General features: G+C 53.6%; 1 protein-coding gene across 1 annotated transcript in view; it reads right to left on the reverse strand.

Moving 5' to 3' along the window:
- The window catches only part of FYCO1 (FYVE and coiled-coil domain autophagy adaptor 1), a 67840-nt gene that overhangs the window by 38725 nt on the left and 11974 nt on the right, over nucleotides 1–17141 (reverse strand). Inside the window, exons 3-8 of the mRNA XM_032867837.1 lie at nucleotides 15059–15165; nucleotides 13372–13497; nucleotides 9489–9595; nucleotides 7990–8133; nucleotides 4547–4637; nucleotides 792–3176 (exon numbers count right to left, since the gene is read on the reverse strand). Coding sequence (XP_032723728.1) covers nucleotides 792–3176; nucleotides 4547–4637; nucleotides 7990–8133; nucleotides 9489–9595; nucleotides 13372–13497; nucleotides 15059–15165 — 2960 coding nt within the window. The remainder of the gene's footprint in view (nucleotides 1–791; nucleotides 3177–4546; nucleotides 4638–7989; nucleotides 8134–9488; nucleotides 9596–13371; nucleotides 13498–15058; nucleotides 15166–17141) is intronic.

The following is a 17141-nucleotide window of genomic DNA, read 5'->3' on the forward strand; positions in this document are numbered from 1 at the left end:
ACTGCAGTGCTAACGGCTCAGTGCTAAGTTCTGGAAATCAAGGCCCCACGGCCGTCCTGCTTGTGTCCTCACTCTCAGCCACCTTACCCCTTTCCCTTCGTGCAGTAGTAAAGGCCCATGGTAAGCACTGCTCCTGTAAGCCTGTCTACCCCAAGGGCTTTGTGGAAACGCACTGAGCCAGTCTCCACAGCACCTCCCACCAGGATGGCACCTGAAGGGAGAGAAAACCCACAGACGAGACTCGCAGGTGGGGCCTGCTGGTATCTCCAGTAGGTTCTAGAGGCTGGGAGAGGGTCTAGGGCAGACTCATAGGCCCAGAGGGCTGGGCACATACGTAAACGAGCATAAGGAAAACACATGCCTCCTTTGAAGGGGGCCCCCGCCGCCCAGCTCCTGGTGACTTCTGCAGGGCGGCAACACGGGCACAGCCTTTAAGATCTCCTGAGAGCTCAAAGGGAGCCCCCACACTACTGTGTAAACACCGGATTGTTAAGAGCTGGCCACTGGTGTGAAACAGCCACTCTGTATGAGCCAAACCTGTCTGCGGTCGCACTGAGTTTAGGCTTCTGGGCTAGGGCCCTGCTCCCGACAGGGGCCCCTGAAGGGTCCCTGGGAAGGGAAGGGTGCTGGGACCTACAGAGCAGGACCTCCGTCTCTGCCCGGCCGCCCAGTACATTCTGGGGTCCTCAGGTGCCACGTGGCTGAAGGCACAGCCTATCCTGTCGTGGGCCCATCAGGCCCCACCGCAGGAGGCCGCTGCAGCCCGGGGGGTCAAGGCGAGGGAGGACTACCTTCTGTCGACTGTGGTGGTCCATGATCTCCGTGCTCAGCTGGAACCTGAGGGCGTTGAGCTCCTCGTGTGAGGTCTCCTGGAGGCTCTGGGCCCGCTGCTCGGCCTGGGCCAGCTGGGCCTGCAGGCCAGGCAGGGAGCGGGCTGCCTCCTCGGCCACCTTCAGCCTTTCCTGCAAGCCGTCCCTCTCTTGCTGCAGGCCTGCCACTTGCTCTTCCAGGCCCTCTCGCTGCCTCGAGGCCGCCTCTTTGGCGTCACGGAGCTCCTGCAGGGCGCGGGCCAGGGCCTCCTCGGCCTGCTTTTTCTCGGCGAGCGGCATGCAGGTATGGATGCTGGGCTTGTCGGCGGCTGGGCTGGCCCCGGGCAGCCGCTCTGGCGGCTCTGCCTGTTCCAGCCGGGCTTCCTGGGAGCCGGATTCTGTCCTGGACCGCTCCTCCTCCTCCACCTCCTCCTCAGTCCTCTCCTGCTCCGAGCGCTGCAGCGGCTCCCGACCAGAGGCCTTCCCGAGGGCTTCATTCTGCTCCTTCAGCTGCTGCACCAGGGCCCTGTGCTCCCTCAGAGCAGCCTCGGCCACGCTCAGCTGGCCCTGTACCTTCTCGAGGTCACCCAGGGCTGCCTGGAGCTTGGCCTCAAGGTCCAGCACCCCAGCTGGCGGGTGCCCGGCTTCCCCCTGCTGGGTCTCCACCTGGGCCTGACACAGGGCCAGCGGGGTGGCTGGCTCCTGGGGTGCACTGTCGTCAGGTGCGCTGAGCCCCCGTTGGCCTTGCTCTGCCATGAGGGCCTCGATCCGCTGGGTCTGCTGGTGGCACTGGCTCTCGAGAGCCCTGAGCTCCCTCTCCCGGGCCTCCGCCAGCTGCCGGCAACGCCCGACCTCCTCCTGCAGCTGCCGGCACTCGGCCTGCTTGTTCTCCAGGGCGGCCTCCTTCTCGGCCACTTGCGCCCTCATGGTCTCCTTGGCCTTCTTCATGGCCAGGAGGCTCGCCTCCATCTGGTCCCCCATGTGACGGATGCTGGCCTGCTCAGACTCCAGGGAGGCCAGGGAGCCCCGGATGCCTGCCTCCCGCTGCTGCAGGGCCTGGTAATCAGCCTGCAGCGCCTGCAGCTTGCCCTCAAGGAGCTGGTTGCACTCCAGCACGTTCTGCAGCTCCTTCTCCAGCTCCCTGTTGGCCTGCTGGAGCTTCTCCTCCTGGCCGCTCTCTCGCATCTGGGTGTCACCTGACTGGCCCTCCTGGGGGCTTCTCTGCTCCTCCTCCGGCTTCTCAAAGACCTGTTGCAGGCTGGAGTCTGGCGCACCCTGGGTGGTGGGCTTCTCCCCTGCCACGGGCAGATCCGGGCCTCGCTGCACGGCGAGCCGCTCCAGCATCCCCACCTGCTGGCTGAGGTGGTCTTTGTCCCGGATGAGCTGTTTCTTCTGCTCCTCCAGGTCCCCCACGTGCTGGCTCAGCTGGGCCACCCGGGTCTCCAGGAGCCGCAGCTGCCGCGCCAGAGACCTGGCCTCCTGCTCCAGCAGCTCCTTCTCCTCTCGCCGCTGCCGGTCCTCCTGCCTCACGTCTGCCAGTTCCTGCTCAAGGGAACTCAGGTGGCCTAGGGCCTCCCGTAGCTGTCGCCGCAGCTGGGCCGCCTCCTGCCCCTTCCCGGCCAGCTCCTCCTGGACTGGGGCCATTTCCTCCAGCAGGCGCTCCAGGCCGGCCCGGGCCTCCTCCTTCCGCTCCAGCTCCCCGGCCAGCTGCTCGAGCTGGGCACTCTGCTGCCTGTGGAGCTCCTGAGCCTTGCAGCTCTCTCCTTCCAGGGCTTGAAGCTTCTCCCGCAGCTCCTGGACCTCCAGGGCCAAGTCCCCGGGGAGGAGCTCTCGCTGCGCCTCCGTGTCCGGTGCCCTATCTGCCTTCTGCTCAGCCGCACCCAGCCGGTCCGGGACATCAGCCGAACGCTGGTTCTTCCTGCCCAGCGGGTCCCGCGCGGCCTCAAGCTCCTGCAGCAGGGGCTCCAGCACGGACTCCAGCCGCCGCAGGGCTGAGCGGTAATCCCCCTCCTTCTCTGCTGCCCCCAGCTCCAGGGCCTGCAGGCATTTCTGGAACTGCTCCACGGCGCTCTGGGCGGCCTGCGTGACCTCCCGCTGCTTCTGCAGCTGGGCCACCTCGTGGGTGAGGCGGGCCTTGTCCTCGGCAGTGGCGCGGCCCCTCTCCCTCTCCGCCTGCAGCTGCTCGGCCTGCAGGCTGACCACTGCCCTCAACTCCTGGTTCTCTCGGTCCAGCTGCTGCATCTGCTCCTGCAGCCGCTTCTCCCGCACTTCCAGCTGGTCCAGCTCCAGCCGCATCTCGTCAAAGCCCTCGAGCGCCTCGTTGTTTAGGGGGCTGCTCACGTCAAAGCTGGAGGCCATTTCCTGAGTCTGCGGAGGAGAAACAATACACAAGTGGGTCTGGGACAGAAGCTACACGGCCACGGGGAGAAGCTTTAGAGTTTAACGAGAAGTCATTAAATAGCGAGCCTATCGAGCTATTCAAAAGGCTAGAAGCGCCTTTCTGGGAGCACCTGCCAAAGGAGGTCAGAACACATCCTAAACACACAAGACCACAGACGCCAGCTCCCCGGGTACTCAGAACCCGCACGTCCCATCCAGCCTCCTGGAGCGCCGGGAGCATAGCGGGCAGTGGCACTTAGATTAAGTTACATTTAAACTCCTGTTCGCCGCTGCACCGTACCTACAGCTCCTGCTGTGATTCAACCACAAAATAGGGCTCCAGCTCAATTTATTCTCCACTCTTAATGCTTCTACTACCTTTTAGTTGTTGTATTTTTATCAATTACCTGCACTGTTCTGACCTTTAAAACCATACGCGCGTATGATACTCTCACATTTGTAACACAATTAACGAAATTTGCCTTTCCCATGAACTTTCCTGAGCACTTACTTGCCTACGTCAAGCCCTTAAGGACTCCTTCACTTGATCTGCACTGTCCCCTTTTGAGCTAGAATGACTTCCAGGACCTCCATTTTGGGATGAGAGCACTGAAGTTTTGAGAAGGTAAGCGGTCTGCCCAGGACTACGTGGCAGCGTTGGACTCTGCTGCTTCTAACCCAAGAGCTAAATTGCTTCCTTTAAAATACTTGAAAAGCTTCTAACAGAATTTAATTCTTAAAAAGCCTAAGTTCCGGGGCGCCTGGGTGGCTCAGTGGGTTAAAGCCTCTGCCTTCGGCTCAGGTCATGATCCCAGGGTCCTGGAGTCGAGCCTCCCATCGGGCTCTCTGCTCAGCGGGAGCCTGCTTCCTCCCCCTCTCTCTCTGCCTGCCTCTCTGCCTACTTGTGATCTCTGTCAAATAAACAAATAAAATCTTAAAAAAAATAATAAAAAGCCCAAGTTCTATTGGGTCATAAAAACCTGGCCTCTAGGAAATAACTCAGATAACAGAGGCTTTATATTACTTGAGTTGGAATAAAAGGTGTCTGAGAGGGGCGCCTGGATGGCTCAGTCATTAAGCATATGCCTTCAGTTCAGGTCCTAATCTCGGGGTCCTGGGATCGAGTCCTCCATTGAGCTCCCTGCTCAGCGGGAAGCCTGCTTCTCCCTCATCCACTCCCCCTGCTTGTGTTCCTTCTCTTGCTGTCTCTCTCTGTGTGTCAAATAAATAAATAGATAAATAAATAAATCTTAAAAAAAAAAAAAAGGCATCTGAGCACATCGCCCCGAGTTGCAAGAGGCCAGGGCACAGCCCGGTTGGCATTCTGGTGAGGAGACTCCCAGCCTTGCTGGTCTTACCTGCAGGTAGCTGCTCACCAAGCTGCTCATGCTGGAGCTGCGGCTGGGAGGTTTCCACAGGTAAGCCGAAGAGCCAGGGGCCAGCGTCCTCCTGCAGGGCCACAGGACAGACTGCATCAGAGCGGGAAACACGCACGAGTAAGCATGCACAGAGGCCCTGATTATCACAAGGCAGGAGGTGGTAGCAGGGGGCACTGCCCTCCTGGAGAGAGTCTAAAAAGGCAAAAACCCATCAGCTTCTACCAGAGATCGCATTTACGCTGGTCTGCAGCTGACAGCTCCACTTCTAAGTCTGAACGTAATAGGCCTTTCCACCTGCTGCCCGGGAAGAACTAAATGGATGTATCATTTCCCCATTGGGGGCAGAAATTTTCCTCACCCCCTCAGGTGCCTGTCACAGTCTGTCTGCTAGCAAGAGAAAAGCAGCAATCAGTCTGATAAGTCAAGGTGACAGCGGGCTTGGGGGCAGCAGACCCAGCCTAATTAACTCTGTACCACCAGGAAACAGATAAGCTGGCATTCAGTTGTACAACAGAACACTCTGCATTGGGGGTTAGCAATCTTCTCTTACGAAGAGCCAGAAAGGACATATCTTATGCTTGTGCGCCTTCTGGTCTCGGTCCCAACACATGCTCCAGTGGCGGCATGACAGCAACCGTGGACAACAGGTAAATGAACAGGTGAAGCTGTCTGATCCACCCCCCAACCCCGCCCCCCCCAGCCGGTGGGAGATGGCTGGTCAACCCGCTCTCTGCAGCTACAGAAATCCACACAAATGCTGATAAAAATCTCCAATATGCAGCGAGATGAGCAAGTTGCAAAAAGAAGAGCTACCTATGATTCGATATATGCAAAATTTATAAATGCATACAAAATAAAACCACATGTATATAAAATATGCAGGGATACCCACTCGGTAACACACAAAGATATTCGGGAATGACATGTGGCAACTACAGGGCTGTCATTACTTCTGGACAGGAATTAAAGGGGACAGCGTGAGAGTGGGGTGGGTCTTTATTTGGATTTGTGATCTTTTATTTCCTAAACACATGGTATCAGACATGACAACATCCAAAAAAACAAAAAAACCAACCCAAAAGAACCAGCTCTAAGGGGCTTCTGCTGGCCAAATAAGGAACAATTTAGGCATCAAATTAATGATTACAGTGACAGAATATAACCCACGGAATAAAGTAAGAATCCATGAGTCAACTCTGCTATAAATGAATAAATACACAGGGGTGCCTAGCTGGCTCAGTCAGCAGAGCATGCGACTCTTGATCTCGGGGTTGTGAGTTCAAGCCCCATGCTGGGCATAGAGCTCACAAAAATACATACAAATGTGGGTATATAAATATTAAGGAAAAAGAGAGGTAACAACCTGATCTTTTTTTAAGATTTTACTTATGTATTTGAGAGACACAGTGCAAGAGAGAGAGCATGAGCAGGGGGAGGGGGAAGCAGACTCCCCACTGAGCAGGGAGCCCGATGCGGGGCTCGATCCCAGGATCCTGGGATCATGACCTGAGCCAAAGGCAGATGTTTAACCGACTAAGCCCTAGTTGGTTAACCTAATCTTAAAGTATCTTCCTATAAGAAACCTAATGATTGGGGCGCCTGAGTGGCTCAGTGGGTTAAAGCCTCCGCCTTTGGTTCAGGTCATGATCCCAGAGTCCTGGGATCGAGCCCCACATCGGGCTCTCTGCTTAGTGGGGAGCCTGCTTCTTCCTCTCTCTCTGCCTGCCTCTTGGCCTACTTGTGATCTCTGTCTGTCAAATAAATAAAATCTTTAAAAAAAAAGAAAAAAAAAAGAAACCTAATGATTACAAAGGGAGAGACAATAACTTTAGAGAAATCTGGCAAACACCACCTTTACCTAATGGTCACAGGCAACTGCCCCGGTGATGAGACAAATCACCATGAGGGTCTCTAGACTGTGCTGAAGACGACACAACATTTGGGTTCTCCTGCCAGAAACACTCACCCTGAATCTCACAATGAGGAAGCACTAGACAAACTCCAACAAAGAACATTTTACAAAGTAACTGGCCTGTGCTTTTCAAAAATGTCTACACCGTGAAAGACAAAGACTGAGAAACTGTTCCAAATTCAAGAAGACCGGAGAGACTGGCATTAACTCCTGGGCGGGCTCCTGGAGTATAAAAGACATTACTGGGATGATTCTTAGAATCTGTCAACTGGTGGCATTGTATCCACGTTAAATCCCTGATCTTCATAACCGCACTAAGCTTATACATAAGGGGGTGCCCTTGACTTTGGGAAGTACACAGTGAGTCCTGAGGAGTCAAGGGGAATCAAGTCTGTAACTTTCTCTATAATGGCCTAGGGAATAAACCAACATGTATTTTTAAAGAGAGAGTGATTAAACAGTTGTAGCAAAGTACTGAGAACTGGGGAGGCAGGGTGAAGGCTGGATGAATGCTCTGTGGCATTTTGGGGGCAACTGTGCTGTAATTATGAAACGAATTCAAAATGAAGAAGTTTTTAAAAGGACACGTGCAGTAAATACGGCAGAATGTTAGCTTTTCATCTCAGTGGTCGGCTCACGGCATCATCAGATTCAGGACTTTTCTCCACAGGGCGAATATTTTTAATAAAAAAATACAAAAATGGACACTGAAAACAACCTGTATTAACAGAAAGCAAAGCAAAGAACGTGGCACTGGTGGGCGCCTGGGTGGCTCAGTTGGTTAAATGACCAACTCTTGATCACGATCTCAGGGTCGTGAGATCCATGCTCCGAGCTGGGCATGAAGCTGACTTGAGATTCTCTCTTCCCTTCCTCTCTGCTTCCCCCCTCCCCACGTGTGCACCCATGTGCATGCACACACGTGCTCTCACACACGCCCATGCATGCCCTCGCGTTCTCCCTCTCTCAAAAAAAAAAGTGCTGAACTGGAGTTGAACTCGAGTCTGGTGCCCTGCAGTACTGGGCAACTGTGGGCAAGTCGCCCAATGTCTGAGCGTGTCCTCTCCCATCCCCCTCCTGGAGTGGAAGGCGAGCGCGCTTACCCTTCGGTGGGGGAGCCGTAACTCCCTCTCCCACTGGCCTCAAGGCCTCTGAGGAACTCTGCAAGAACACGACCAGGAAAAAGCCCACTGGCTCCCCCGCTGCCACCCCCAAGTCCCTTAACACACCTAAGAAAACTCGGGATTTGCATACGCATCTCCACTGACTCACACCACCTGGCCGGGGAGGAGGATTAGGGGAGGAGGATTAGGAGAGTTTCGGGTTGGAGCCTTCAGATGTTATCGTTAGTCAGACTCAACAAAGCCTAGAAAACTCGCAGGCGTAAGAGTTGCAAAGCCTTCTGTAATCTACTGAGTGACCGAACCGCTTTGCATCGACTGGCGGCAACCTTCAGAACTTCGAACATCTCTTTCCCCTGTGTTTTCAACCAAGCGATTCTTCAAAATACCTGGCAAACGTTGGCCAGGCAGCGTCCAAGTCATAGCCTCTGGACGCCAGGTCAAACTGGACCTCGGTGAGCTCGTAGAGCTGGCCTACGATGTCGGAGCTCAGCTTCGGCTTCAGGAAGGGGCTTCTTGCGTAGTACCAGTCACTGCAGGGAAGCAGGAAAAGGGATCGATGACAAGAATAACAAAGGAAAGCAAAGACTGAATTTGATATGGCTCTGCCTTACCAAATTCTCACTTCTTACTAACGAGATAAATTCAGACAGATAAGACAGATAGGGACACACACACACACAATTTGATTTTCACTGTGGGAGCATGTAACTTTCAAATATGCTTGCTCTTCTTCAAGGAAATCACTGAAATGAATTAGATGCTTATTCGTGTATTATTGACATCCTAAACAATCCCCAAAAAGGATACGAGAAAATTTAAATCTCAGTTATGTGCCAGGAAAGGGGCAGTTACAGGGGAAAGAATTCTTCCTCTGTGAAATGTTAACCTCATCTTCTATTCCTTCGAGAGGATTCAATACACACCGGTGAGCTCGTGGCTAAGGACCGTCCGGACACCAGTTTTAAAGCCAAGAAATGGAACGGCTGCACTTTGAGGTGCTGGCGGCTGCACCACGTGAAGCAGCAAGAAGTGGGAAAGACACCACCGCTGCGCGTGTCAAGAGCTGCTTGGCTGGCGCTCCTGAAAGGTGCCACCCTGGATGTCAAGTGGCTGGGGACGATTCTCACCAAATGTCTAGAACGAAGTAACCTTCAGATCAAACGTGCGAAGGTTCTCAGCTCACATGAATTCACAGAGCCTGCCACACGCACGAGAGATATGTCTTTATGCAAATCAATCTTCAAGGTGACAAAACGAAACACAGTGTTTTTTTCCCCCTGCAAGCGGGTTTTTTTTTTTTTTTTTTTTTAATCCACAAGGGATTTCTTTGATTAACTGGAAGAACACTTCCTGGGGAGAGGGGAGGCAGTGCTGGAAAAGGGTGCAGGGAGACTGAAAGAGGTTCGGCTGCTAGGAGCCTGAGCGGCAGCTCCTCGCGGGATGCCCCGTTTACATTCTCAAGCCCCCCTTTCCTCCCCGCCTCAGACTTTAGCACCAGCCACACAAAGGCTGACCCCACCAACAACCTGGGCTCCAATCTGGCCGCCCACTGCCACGTCCGGGTAGCCCTGACACACCCAGCAGACGCTGACACGGAGTCTCGGGTGAGGGCCCTGGTGGCCGGTGGGGTCTGTCCCTTCATTAGGGCCAGCACCGAGGGCATGCCACCCGTGAGGGAAATCCACTGGCATCAGGAGCTCAGAGCTTTGGATCTAAGCTTCTGCTTTGTGACCCGGCATCAGTGGGGCTAGAGAAAGGCACTCGGGCCCCCTGAGCTTCCTGTCTTCCCCGGTGCACAAGCGGTGCTACCACCACACACGCACCGAGGATGGCTGGGGGCCCCCTCGTGCTCACGGGGTAAACCCCAGCTCTGCCACGCCCTTACCTGGTCACCTTGGTGTTCATGAAGCACTGCTGTAAGGTGTCTGCCAACCTCTGGTGCACCAGGGAGTAGCGGATAAAGGCCCTTCCTTTCCCCAGAGATGTTCGGAGCTGGAAAAGGCGGGCAATGTTGAAAAGAAGAGCTGTTGGCCGAACGCCAAGGGCAGACGTGGCCTCAGGACGGCAAGGCCTGCAGCAGCCTGACTTGCTGCCATCCCCCACCTGAGAAGAACCTGTAGACTTCAGTAAACGTGGCAAGGGGGGACCTGCTCACCAGAGGCCCTGAAACTTCTGCGGCTGCTCCAGGGAGTGTCATTCTCCCACCCCAACTCCGTCAGAAGCTCTGGGCTTAGCGTCGCATGTGAAACTGTCTGATTTAATTTGGAATATTTAGAATAAAACTAGGCAGCTCAATGAACGGCTCCTCGCATCAGAAGTGAGCTCGAGCAAGAGATGGCCTCAGTCTGGCTAACGTCCAGGCTTGTTTTTAGGTGATGGGAGAAGAGGAGCAGGGCGAGAGGCCAAGAGGCTTGGCTGGAGCCCCAGTGTGGGGGCTGGGGGTGTGGGGGAGGAGAGGGGAGGTCAAGGGCAGGGTGCATCAGGGGGACTTTTAAGAAGTTCTGATGGATATATGATAGCCTTCTCGGTGTTCTCCTGAAACCCTCAGTAAAATCTGTAGGTGTCAATGCTTTCTGGGTTGGTTTTGTTTAAGGTATGCCAACTCGCTGCATTAGTCAGAAGGTGTGGCCCGGTCACCCTGGGGTAAAGAACAAATGGGTGTGGCTCTGTTTCAGGGGGACAACACAGGAGGGTCCAGATGTAGGCCTGCCATCGAAAACCTCATCTCATCGTGCCAAAACGTGGTTTCTGGAAGCTTCTGGGAGGGAGGTGGGGTATGCTGGCCAGAGACTGCCAACTCTGGGCCCACACAGCCAGTTTGCCAAACAGGGCTCATTCCCATGGCGCGGACCCAGAAGTTCAAGGTAAGCGGGCAGGAATTTGAAAACTCTCAACCTCCCAGTTCTGTCAGGCTCGGAGTCTGGGTCGGATAAGTAAAGACCCATATATCCTCCTTGCCTCTTCAGAGGTTAGAAATGTTTAACTTGGTGGCGGGGGACGGGGAACCGATGGTCCTAATACCCCACACTATCGAGAAACCAATCATGGCACTGCACTGAGACAGGAAATGTGTGGTACAGACCCAAGCACCGACATACTAATGAAGATGTAAACATCCCGGGCCATAGCACCTTCTAGCTCAGAGCTGTAGGCCTCCTTACTGCTGACTCAAGGAAATGATACCGCAGTATGAAGTCGCTTTAACAAAATAAAAAGGTGTGAAATGTCATGAGTTAAGAGAGAGGCTGTAAGCTGGGTCTCCACGTGTGCTCTTTAAGTCTGGGGCATGGTCAGGATACCTAGGAGTGGAAGTGGGTGGGTTGGTGGCAGCCTGACACACAGGCCTTAGAAACACCATCATGGCCTGTCTGCAGAGACCTGGTCAGGACACACGTTTTTGGGAGAATCGTGAGGACAGCCCCACATCCAAATACTTTTTCCACTGATGATCAAGGGCGAATGGAGTGTTCAGTGGTGATGTCCAGCAAACTCAGGGCAGCGCAGAACAGCTGGGCAAGGCGCTGTGGGGCCAAGTGTGTTGGTCAGACAGACACATCCACACACAGGCCCTGCAGAATTCAGTAAGACCCTCACACGACAGCCCATGTCCATGAGCTCCCAAGGGATGGGCTTGTCCTTAACAGCAAAACGGCCACTGTAACAGCATTTAGAACATGAAGACTTTCAGTGCCAAACAATTTGGGCCGTGTTTTTAATCAGCCCTATTAGGCAAACTGATCTGACATGTGTACATATAAATGGAGTTGTTTATTCTAAGAGGTATCTTGAAACATCCTTGGGGGGAGGGGATCAATAGCTCCTTTGTACTGCAGGTGAAAATACTGCCCAGCTTTTTAGTTTTGCTGTTCTGACATCACGGCTCCAGGTTCATGACCTAATTCATTAAATCTTTAGCATCTGGCCCAAACTCATCTGCATGATACCCAGAAGCTACCCAACAGCCTCGAAGGGCAGGAAGTCTGCAGGGCGTACGAGAGCGGATTCTGCTCTCGGTCAGATTACTGCGCCAAGAGCCGGACACCAAGCCGCACCGTGGTTCAGACCCTGGTCCATCTGGAGGAAAGTCGCACAGCTCAGGCTGGGCTTTTTCTGAACCTCCAGAAGTAGCTGATTATAGCCTTAGGCTTTTTAGCCCAAAAGGCTGCCTCCCACCCCATGAGGGCCTGAGGGGCCCAGAAAGGCTTCTTATCCATTCACTTTTACCTTTTGGCTTGGTGGCCCGGACAACACTTGGTTATTACAGTTGGCCCGAGTACCCAGAAGCCCTGGCGCCCAAGTGCCCTTCCAAGTCATTCCACTCAAGAGAGCCCCCGAGAGCAGAGCCTTCCACGGGGACGAGACAACTGGGGCCTGTGGGAAGCAGAGCCCACGCAGCCACCAGGAACCAGGGCCGTTTGGGCAAGCAGCGAGTGCTTTTTGCTCTGAGAAGTCAGTTTCCCTGGCCTCAGATTGTCTAAAGGTCTGTGCATTATGCAAAAAGGAGATTTACGCATTTTGTAACTCTGGGCCGTGAGGACTAAGCTAAACTCACTCCAGACTTCAGTTGTCTGAAGCCATAAAGCCAAAGGCCTTTGTTGCTCTGAAGAGTGGAAGACAGGACAGTGACATTAAGAACTTCTTCCAGACTTTCAGAGAGGAGATGTGTGTGATGCATGAAAACACTCTACGTCAGGGACCCCATGGTCCCACCAGGCAAGTTCTCACGAGACCGTGGTGCTGCATGGACATTAAAGAAATCCAAGGAACTAACTCCTCACAGCCAAGGTCTTTCCTCCTTTTCTCAGACGCCAGAGGGTGGGAAATGCTCGGCCCTCACTGTCAGCGTACTTAAGGCCGTCACGCTCTATAAGAAGAAACCCGGCTGACTCCAGCTGGCAGGGAGCGAGAAGGGATCTTGGAGCACCCGACTCGGCGCCCTTTGTGGGAGACCGGCCAAGGAGCACGGCTGCGGGCTTTAAAGTGACTCCAAACATACTGACAAGATGCTGAAGAGAAAGATGAAATGTAGAAACGCTTTAGGCCTCCTGCCCCAAATCTAGGCGTTTTCTCACTCCTGAGGGTGCAGAGTTTTTCCCTCCCAGAGCGACGAGGCTGAAGGGGTGGGGGAGGGGAGGGAGACAGGGAAGAGGAGAGAGAGAAAGAGGAGAGAGGGCAAGAGAGGGAAGGAAGTGGGGAGAAAGGGAGGGAGGGAGAAAGGAGAAAGAGAGAGAGAGAAAGGAGAGCATGGAGAATGTGTTGTTCTGGAGTTTTCTGAAACAGCAAAGCACTGGCTGTCTGCTCAAGGGGCTCAGAGCTCGATGTGGGGAGCTGCTTAGCGTAACCAGTCCCTTGATGGCACACATCACTCTCTTCATTATAAACACAAGTTTCCTGCACAAATTATAGGGAAAGCACCCAGTAAACTCTAAGCACTTTATCTAAGGAACGAGTTCTCTTGAAAAGGCAGAGGCGTCCCGTGCTATAGGCCCCCGGTGGGCCCCACGAACGGCCTCCGTGGGAGCAAGTCTGCTCTGAGACGGCGCGTGCTCGTGGCCTGATGCACAGTCAGGACTGAGCCCTCCCTTGCTTGGCGAGTGCTCACTCCCCCGAGCGAACACTGGACACTGAGTGCGCCCGGATTTCCTTACTTCCTTGCCAGCCGTCTGCTCCCCACCCTCCTCCTCAAGGAGCCGGCTGCAGCACGGGTTGGGCAAGAGATGCTTAAGGCAGAGAGAGGAAGATGCGAGGAACTTGGCCCCTCTGCTTACCTCCGGAATCGACTTGACGAATCGGATCCCGTCATTGGCTCCTTTCACCTTGGCCAGGCAGGCGCAGAAGTAATCCCAGTAGTCCTTCCTGTTGCCCAGAAGGGTGGCCTTCTCCTTCTGATCAAACTGTGGAGACCCGGGGACAGAGAGAGGAGGACCACCCCTGCAGCTGATCATCCCACCATTTAAATATCAGTAACAGCAACAGCTTCTTAGTCACCCTGTCCTGGACGGGGCCCTTTACTGGCACCATTTTTATTGGCTGGCAGATAAGGGTGGGTGTTTCAAACCCCAATTTACAGATGAGGAGACCGAGGCTGGGAAAGGTTAAGCAGCTGGCCCAGGGTCACACAGCTAGTGGGATTCAGAGTAAAAGCCCCCCAGGAGAGACCATCTCTTGAAAGGACCTCAGTGCACAGAAATGGGTAGAAGACCACCAGAGGCGTTGTCCACACGGGATGAAGACATTTGAGAGAAAAGTCTTGAAGGACAACATGAAGACTGTCAACTTTATCTCAACTCAGGGAAATGAGTTTGAGACATCTTACCCTGGCTACTTAAAGTCTCAACACTGTAATATACCCAAATATGTAATAAATCCCAATTAATGTCAGCTATGAGTTGTTTCAAATCCAAAACCAAAACGGGCCGACTGAAAACTGAAAAGGTTCATAAATCATGTCCCAGTGTAAGACAGAAGCAGCTGGAAAGGGAAGGGGGAGTCCCTCGACACGTCGGGGCTTCGCCTCCAGCAGGCGCTCATTCTCTAGCTGGGCTGGAGAGTGCTGGGATGCACATGTCCGGTGTTCAAAAGGATAAAGGTGTGTCTTTCTACAGCATAACATCTTACAGTGTTTGTTTCTGGTTATGGAAGTTAAGATACATACATGTTGGAAAACCCTGACAAGACTAGAAAAGAAAAAAAATTATAATGCGAACAGCCCCTTCCTAAGGTAACTTCTGTTAATGTTTCATTCCATTTCCTTCCTGCCTCCTGTGATTGCCTGTATTTTTCCGCATCTGCAGAGCTCTCCAGATCCGTGCATCTTCAAGCAAGCACACATCAGCATTACAGGGCGAGTGTGTTCAGACAAAACTTCCTGGGTTAACCTCAGAGATTCTGATTCAGCGGGTCAGGGTGGGCACTGAGAAAAGATTTCTCACCTGTGCCCGGGGGTTGCTGATGCTGCTGGTCTGTGGACCCCAGCAATCTGGGCAGCAAGGCTCTAAAATGGGAGCTTCTGGATAATTTTCAGAGGGTCCACACACTCCTGGAGAGTGGGCAACGGGGTGTGTACACACACACACACACACACACACACACACAGAGGCATGTCTGTTTCGGGAGAGATCCCACAGCTTTCACCAGACCCTCAAAGGGGGAGGCGACTGCCCCAAAGTTACGATCTCTGCCGTTACCTTGTGACCTGCCTTAAGATGGTCTAAATCTGTAAAGAATATTCTTGATGCCCACAGCCATGCTAAGGGGCAACATTCCGATTCTCCAGAGGATCGCACTCGGGAGGCTCGAGCTCCAAGCGACCTGGGGCTGCTCCGACTTTCAGTCTAACCAGGAGGGCTTCCTGGCTTCCCGGAGCTGTCTGAACCACATCCTGATGCTCATGAGTCACTCGAGAGGGAACCGAGAGAACAGAGCAGAAATCAACATGGTACAGGAGTCACTTACTTGCAGGAGATACTCAAGTTTATAAGAAAACTTGTGCAGGCTGGTGCTGTCGTCCGTAATGGGCTCCCCTGCTTCCTTAAACTCTTTGCTTAGCTCCATCACCGCATCTTTAAGACAACAAACCGGAACACGTAACTAGCTTTAGAGAGAGAAGCAGAATAACCCACCAGGGACGCACGGGGAGCAAGCGGTCAGTGACGGCAGAGCACCTGGGAAGCAGAAAGTGGGATGTGAACCCAGAAGGAGGGAAGGCTGAGCCTGACGGTGCTCGGGTGTGCTGAGAGCTCACAGGTGTTCTCCCACGGCCCCCTGATCCAGCCCATCTCTCAGTCCTCCCTACAGGACCACCGTGCAGGCCGTGTAATCTACATGCAGCCTTTGGTCAAGGAAGGTTCGCCATGTGCACGAACCACTCAGCAGGCCTCTCACACTGACGTCCAGAGAGCTTTACCTTCCTTCTGGCCATGTGGCTTATTGTTCTTCACTTTAACTCTCCTGCTCAGTACAGGCTACGTCCTGGCTTCAAGAAGACCAGAAGGTACAAATAAGAGGAACGAGAACAATTCCAAGAATGACAACAATGACACCTGTTTCCGTGAGCTGAGTGGCCATCAGGGGCCAGGCTTCTGCAGGTCTTTCTCCTTTAATACAGCACTGGCAGGGTGGGCATGGTTGTATTTCTACAAACCCAATACACAGCTGGTTTTAAGATAATCCCAGTTTCAGAGCTGTTAAAATGTGGGGAAGAAAGTACAACCGGAGACTGGAGAAGGCTGATAACATCATCCTGTTTGGCAGATAAGGAATTCCGGGAGAGGTCAGGGCACTTGGCCAAAGACCACGGGATGCAAAAGGCAGAGCTGAAATGAGAAGCTTGGTTCCTCCAGGGCTTTCTGACTCCGGAGCCCGCCTCTCCACTTCTAAGACAACCGACCTCCCTGTGCAGAATAGAGGGAAAACCACTTTGACTGTCACTCGCAGCCTCTGCTGTGGCATGGAGGGACAGTGAGAAGCTAGGTTTGGTGTAGACACTGGGAAGAGCGCCCCCGGTTGAGATGGCTGGGGCACACTGCCCAAAACCATCTTGCTCTCTGACGGCTCGTAAGGAGAGGAGCTCCCCCGTCCCTGCGCTCTAGAACCATGGCTGGAAAGCAGACCTGCCCAGCACTGACACTGAACCTGAACTGCTAAAATTTAATCGACACTGACCTCTCCGGCAGAGGTCAGCAAATGGTGAAGACAGGCTCTTGGGACGGATTCTTATACCAAGAGACTGCTGTCCAGTGGCACCCTCTAGAAGTGTTTGCTGCAGCTGACATCGAGAGCCGGGGGGGGAGGGGGGTGGTCAGGGACCAGGGACAATGCACAGCCTTCCTCCCCTATAAGGGTTAACCCTTATAACCTGAGCTGGGAATTCTTGAAATTTTGAAAGGAGCCTTGAGTATGAAATATCAAGTTTTCAGCTCTAATCTCTGCCAATCCAAATGCATCACTTGTGAAGAATCTGAGTTTTCTGTGAATTATACACTTGTGTCTGTCAACAGTCTTGAGAAGCGGGTGTTACCAAGCTGATCTAGCATGTGAAGGAAGCAATAGGACCTTGGAGAGGTGATGGGACTTGTCCAACATCTTCCAGGGTTAAAAGGCGGAGCCAGGAGCTGACCCCAAGGTCGTCATCACTGCTGTCACCAAGAGGAGCGGGCTGCTCTGCAGAGACCCGAAGGCTAAGCACTGCCCAAGGACACCTCAGTTAGGGATGCGCCACTCCTTGGTCCGTGCCAGAGATTTCTGGTGTGCCCACGAAGACAGTTACCAATAGATGCAAGGGAAGGGTCCCGAGAAAGTGGTGTGTCAAAGCACTCAGTGGCCTGGGTACTGGACATTGAGATGGCTTTGGGATGTTGGTGACGACCAGACCAGCCAGGACGTGGGGTAGAAAAGGGTACCTGAACAATGTCTTCCTTCCTGGATCAGGAGTGCGAGCAGGGGGTCCTCTCTTCCTCTCTATTCCCTCCCAATAAAGCTCTCTGGGTCCCAAAGTCATCCTGGAGAACCAGAGACTGACAGGCAGGAGAGAGGGCTT

The sequence above is a fragment of the Lontra canadensis genome, unplaced genomic scaffold, assembly GCF_010015895.1.
Source record: "Lontra canadensis isolate GAN:19392208 unplaced genomic scaffold, GSC_riverotter_1.0 scaffold35, whole genome shotgun sequence".
Classification (NCBI taxonomy): domain Eukaryota; kingdom Metazoa; phylum Chordata; class Mammalia; order Carnivora; family Mustelidae; genus Lontra; species Lontra canadensis.